Raw genomic sequence first — 6,863 nt, forward strand, 5'->3', positions numbered from 1 at the left:
GTTTCCATTTGTCCTATTCATGTCCAAATGATCCTAATGTATCTCAAATTGATTGTGTAGCTCAATGAAATTACTTATTGATTATTTGGACATGAAGCACAAACAAATTATAATATTGGGACTATTGACTTGTAATTTAGCTGTACTATCCCTTTAAATAAAAATATTTTGTGAAAAATATTTACCAAATACATTTGTCTCTTTTAACATCTCTTCACCAAATACATTTGTCTCTTTTTATCATCTCTTTACCAAATACATTTGTATTTTTTATCATCTCTTCACCAAATACATTTGTCTCTTTTTATCATCTCTTTACCAAATACATTTGTCTTTTTTAACATCTCTTCACCAAATACATTTGTCTCTTTTTATCATCTCTTCACCAAATACATTTGTCTTTTTTAACATCTCTTCACCAAATACATTTGTCTTTTTTATCATCTTTTCACCAAATACATTTGTCTCTTTTTATCATCTCTTCACCAAATATATTTGTTTTTGTTTTTCAGACATGGTGCAGAAGCAATTTGATCATTTGTCCAAAGAGAGCTTTAAGAATTATCCTTATCTTCATCTGTTCTCAAAGGTAATGAAAATTGTAAACTGTTAAGCGCTCTGACATGGTAATCATACAATTCTCTATTCTGTGATTTTAGGCTGAAATTGAATGCTTAGTTAGTGGCACTAGCAAGAAGAGAGAAAAACATGAGGCAAAGTAGCACTTAAAAATCACAATATATGTTTATGAAGAATTACAATTGACATGTTGTCCAATGTTGGATTGTACCCTGAAATGTTCAAAATAAAACACCATAAGATGCTTAGAGCATGTCGAACTGAACTTTGTTCTGAAACAGTAACACTATTTCACTACCTCCCTGCATCCAAGATTCTTTATGTCCTCATGGTATCTTCATTTTTTTTTTTACTCAGAAAAACATTGAAACAATCCAGGAACAGCAGTCAAACATAGTGAAGGAGAGGATCGTGGAGCAGTTTGAGATGGAGATGCAGGTCTACACACAGGATGATATCTTCAACAAAGTTATGCTAGAGGGGGAAACACATATTCTAGAGGAGGGGGAAATAGCAGAAGACAAAGAGCAAGACACCAGGAGCAAGTACCCTGGGCTGCTCAAGGCATACTATGAGGTACAATGCAACACATCTACTGTGCAGTATGTATAGAATGTTCCAGAAATAAAATCTAATTAACTAAACCTGCAGCTAACATAAAACTGACGTTTTATGTAGTGTGCTTATAGACAAACTCACACACTTTCTAATCAGGGCCTTCGACAAATTTGTAGAATCAAACCCACAAATGCTGAAGCTCCAGATACTCAACTAGTCTAAAGAAGGCCAGTTTTTTTGCTTCTTTAATAAGGACAACAGTTTTCAGCTGTGCTAACATAATTGCAAAAGGGTTTTCTAATGATTAATTAGCATTTTAAAATGATAAACTTGGATTAGCTAACACAACGTGCCATTGGAACACAGGAGTGATGGTTGCTAATAATGGGCCTCTGAACGCCTATGTAGATATTTCCAGCTACAATAGTCATTTACAACATGAACAATGTCTACACTGTATTTCTGATCAACTTGATGTTATTTTAATGGACGAAAAATGTCAAACACTAAGTGGCCCCAAACTTTTGAACTCTGCTCCAGCCTGTACTATGAATCCATGACATCATCAATGGGATGATCAGATCTGTAATTAAAGCTTTTTGACAAATGTTTCAAACACACATTGTTGTGGCAGGGTTTCATTATGGTATATTGCATTTTGCAGTTCAATCCAACTCTGAAGTCTATTGCTGAGCCTTTGTTGTCGTTTGGTTATATTTTGGTTGGCTGAGCCTTGCTGAGCCTTTGTTGGCGTTTGGTAATCTTTTGGTTGGCTGAGCCTTGCTGAGCCTTTGTTGTCGTTTGGTAATCTTTTGGTTGCCTTGTGGCCATCTCATCACTTCTAGCCCTCACTCTCCATCCCACCTCACCTCTCTCACAGATTGTGGTGCAAAGACTGGCTGACCAGGTGCCCATGCTGATCCGTTACTTCATCCTGAAGCAGTCAGCCAAGATTGTGTGCAGTGAAATGCTGGATCTGCTACACAGAGATGACACTGATAACATCCTACAGGAGGATTCCGAGATCGGACAGTATCGTGCAAAGTTGCAGGCCCAAGCGGATCGCCTTATACTGGCCAATGACAAAATCAGCAGCTTCTGAGTTGGTGATGTCTTGTCAGTTACAAAATTCAGAGTTCTTGCCAAACAATTTAACCGGTTTATCGAAGTATAACGAGATTTTTGGAAAGGTCAATAATGGCCAAATGCTATTTATTTTAAATAAGGAGTAAAATAAGATGTATTTTGTATATTTGTATTCCAAAAATGAATGAGAACGGCTAAGATCAGTGAGATGCTGTAATGACGACACCAGTGAAATCTTACAGGAGGAACAAGAGGTCGGCCGGAAACGTAAAAGGTTGCGGGACCAAGCGGATCACCTTGGACTGGCCAATGACAAGATTAGTAGACTGTGGTTGACAATTTGTCAATGTAGAAATTCTGAGATGTAGCCAACAAAGCCTGCAATAATTATACCTACATTTGACCAGCGTACAGAACATTGTATATGTTTATATGGTCTCATGCTTTAATATTTAATCATTTCTGACGTCTGAATTCATATTCTCTACATTTTGTCAAAATTGTGCTTTACAGAAAATGATGTGACGGATATCATCACATATATGCATTGTGTTTTATGTTTTCATCTCAAAATGTACTGAGGAAATATGTGAAGATGGTTGATAATATTATATAAAGTGACAAATGAAATGGAGGTTGTATCCATGTTCTGATTGGTCAGAGCACATCAATGTAGAGAGTGCTTTTGTGCTGGCATTAGCATAACTTGATGCCTGTTTTATTAAACGTGTTGAGGATCAGCGTGGCGGATGTGTTGTTACCTACCCTTACGACCTGGGGACGTAAGGGTAGGTAACAACACATCCGCCACGCTGAGGTCCAGGAGGTCCAGGATCCACGTTGCAGAGGGACGTGTTTAGTTTAGACCCAGGCTCTTTAACTTAGTGATGCGTTTTGAAGGGAGAATGTGTCCCCACGTCTTCATTTGGACATTGAAGTGAAATTGTGTACATTCGGTCCAAACATTTTTTTTTTTACGAAGTCAAATGAATGTTTTCTGTTCGAGGTTTCATGATGCTTGTCTGTAAAGCAAAGTAGATCATTTTAAGATTGTTCCCAATCGAACATCTCTGGAGAGACCTGAAAATAGCTGTGCAGCAATGCTCCTCATCCAACCTGACAGAGGGGATCTGCAGAGAAGAATGTGAGAAAGTCCACAAATAGAGGTGTGCCAAGCTTGTAGCATCATACCCAAGAAGACTTGAGGCTGTAATCGTTTCCACACGTGCTTCAACAAAGTACTGAGTAAAGCGGCTGAATACTAATGTAAATTGGATATTTGTGTTTTTAATTTTTAAAACATTTACAAAAGTTTCTAAAAACAGTTTGGCTTTGTCAACATGGGGTCTTATGTGAAGATTTATGAGGGAAAAAACTATTTCATCCATTTTAGAATAAGGCTGTAATGTAACAAAGTCAAGAATGTCTCAATACTTTCTAAATAGACTATAAAAGTCTGCCAATGATATAAATACCAGAGAAAACTGAAATCCAGATATGCTGTAAATCTACACTGAGCTGTATGGTGTGTATTCTGGGGCTAATCTAAAAAAGCTTAATTTGAATCCAGCTCTCTCTATATCTATTACCAGAGGGAGGGGTACCTGTATCCATGATCTTGACCAGACAGATCACCTGCAGAGATGAAGAACCTTATATTTCACCAGGGCTGTAACCAGGGTTTGAGTTTTATTGAGGTCTGGAAGAACTTTGTTATACTGCCTTTCTACTCAATAAAAACACATTCAAATGCTACTTGTAAAACAGCAAAAACAATCAACAATGACCCCAGCCATTATCACCTTGGCTGCTGTAGGTTCATTTACCTCAGTCCATCTACAAACACACAGCATATTAGCTAAACAATTGTAATTATATACTCCTGAAAGGGAGAAATCTGATGAATTATTCACACTGACATGTAGGATCAGCGCCGAAATGAAAATGTAGGACATTTTTAGAACTGTATTTTTATTTATTTTTTATTTACAGTATATATATATATCATTTTTTTAAAGGGCTGGATCAGCTTAATATTGCAGAAAGAATGTTGCTTCCAATCCAATCCCCCATATATTTTGGGGGTAAAAATATATATCTATATACATACACGCATGCATACCTATACACATACAGTATATACATTCACATACCTATATAGATATACATACTTTTTTAAAGAGTATACCTTTATTATTATTTCCCCCTAACCCTACCACCCTTCCCGCAATTGGATTAAACTAATAAACACATAGGCTTTTACTTTCAGTTTATACATCTTATACACATTTTACAGACACAATCTATTTTACAATAGTTATATTTTGTTTTGTTTTTAGTCCTTCCTCTATTGCTGATGTCCATCCAGTTTGATTTCTATTTGCAACTTTGCTATTTCACAAAAGGTCTGAACCTATATACATTTTACAGACCCCGTATGTTTTACATTGGTTATCTTGTTATTAGTCCCACCCTTCAGCTCCATTCAACCCCTCCCATCTATCTCTCAACATCATCCATTTTGGATTTCTATTTGCCATATATTTTTCAACTGTGCTGTGCTGCTTCACAAAAGTACTGAACCTTTCTATTCTCATAGCTTCTACAGATTGTAAATTAAAAATATATATTTTTTCAAAAATAATTACTATATTATTGATTGACTATGGCTTTTAAAATCACCCAGTATTGCTATCTGCAGCGTTAGTTCTAGGCAAATGTTGCAATTCTTTAGTCATTCCTGGAACTGTGACCAAAAACGAGCTACATATGGACAATACCAAAATAAATGATCTAATGACTCTGCCTCCTCACAGCAGAATCTGCAGAGCTGGGAAGATTGTATCCCCCATATATATAACATTCTATTGGTTGCAAGAATTTTGTACAGTAATTTCAATTAAAAAAAATTGAAGTTTTGAATCCGACGTTGTTTTGCGTATCAATTCATAAACCATGTGCCATGGAATGGGTACATCGGAAATCTCTTCCCAACTATTTTGCAATTTATATGGAACAGCTGTCAGTTTTCTGGCCCTTAAATGAAATTGATATATGTTTTTATTTATCACACTTTTCTTTAACCATTTATGTTCTTTAAAACAGGGCCGACTTTTTTCCCTTTCTACTTGCCTCTTCCATTTTTGTGGTAATGCTGCAATTAGTTGGTTGTAATTTTGGGTAGAGCAGACATTTCCATATGTCTGTGTTAGCTGCATATGTGAAATAACTCCACCAGTCCTATTTATGATATCATTACTAAAATTATATATATTTTTAAAATGTCTTCAAAAAATATGTTTTTTTTTAATCAATTAGTATATTTGAGTTTAACCAAAATAATTGTTGGATTATTTGTTCTGTATTTTTTCAGGTGGATTAAACTGAAATTGCAACCAACTTTCTAAGGCTTGTTTAAAACCTCTACCGCTTCTCTCTCCCGGATCCGGGATCCTCCTCATCAAAAAAGCTGACTAGCATAGCCTAGCCTAACGGGACAGGGATATCATATAATATAATTTTCATGAAATCACAAGTCCAATACAGCAAAAGAAAGATAAACATCTTGTGAATCCAGCCATCATTTCCGATTTTTAAAATGTTTTACAGCGAAAACACAATATGTATTTCTATTAGCTAACCACAATAGCCAAACACACAACCGCATATTTTCACCATGTTTCCACCGCATAGGTAGCTTTCACAAAACCGACAAAATAGAGATAAAATTAGTCACTAACCAAGAAACAACTTCATCAGATGACAGTCTTATAACATGTTATACAATACATTTATGTTTGTTCGAAAATGTGCATATTTGAGGTATAAATCATAGTTTTACATTGCAGCCACCATCAAAAAGAGCACCAAAGCACCCAGAATATTTACAGAGAGCAACGTGAAATACATAAATACTCATCATAAAACATTTATGAAAAATACATGGTGTACAGCAAATGAAAGATAAACATCTTGTGAATCCAGCCAATATTTCCAATTTTTTAAGTGTTTTACAGCGAAAACACAATATAGAATTATATTAGCTTACCACAATAGCCAAACACACAACGGCATTCATTCACCGCAAAGGTAGCTTTCGCAAAAACCAGCAATAAATATAAAATTAATCACTAACCTTTGGACAACTTCATCAGATGACAGTCTTATAACATCATGTTATACAATACATTTATGTTTTGTTCGAAAATGTGCATATTTAGAGCTGCAAATCGTGGTTATACATTGTGAATACGTAGCAACATTTTCCCAGAATGTCCGGAGATATTTTGGACACTCACCTAATCTGACCAAAGAACTCATCATAAACTTTACATAAAAATACTTGTTGTATGGCAAATGAAAGATACACTGGTTCTTAATGCAACCGCTGTGTTAGATTTTTTAAAATAACTTTACTACAACATACAAAATGCATTATTGTGAGACAGCGCTCAAATATTCTCCGCCCTGTTGGATTCTACATATTCCACAGAAAAACAAAATAACATCATAAATGTTTTCTTACTTTTGCTGAGCTTCCATCAGAATGTTGTACAAGGAGTCCTTGGTCCAGAATAAATCGTTGTTTGGTTTTAGAATGTCCATTTCTTCTGTCGAATTCGCGCCACAATGCTAGCCAA

General features: G+C 35.5%; 1 protein-coding gene across 1 annotated transcript in view; it reads left to right on the top strand.

The window, feature by feature from the left end:
* LOC129820822 (interferon-induced GTP-binding protein Mx-like) overlaps positions 1–2,857 on the top strand; it is a 14,730-nt gene extending 11,873 nt beyond the window's left edge. Inside the window, exons 11-13 of the mRNA XM_055877811.1 lie at positions 513–589; positions 937–1,155; positions 2,018–2,857. Of these exons, the coding sequence (XP_055733786.1) occupies positions 513–589; positions 937–1,155; positions 2,018–2,239 (518 nt within the window). The 3' untranslated portion in view covers positions 2,240–2,857. The remainder of the gene's footprint in view (positions 1–512; positions 590–936; positions 1,156–2,017) is intronic.
* Positions 2,858–6,863: the final 4,006 nt, after the last annotated feature.

Source organism: Salvelinus fontinalis, chromosome 23 (assembly GCF_029448725.1).
Source record: "Salvelinus fontinalis isolate EN_2023a chromosome 23, ASM2944872v1, whole genome shotgun sequence".
Classification (NCBI taxonomy): domain Eukaryota; kingdom Metazoa; phylum Chordata; class Actinopteri; order Salmoniformes; family Salmonidae; genus Salvelinus; species Salvelinus fontinalis.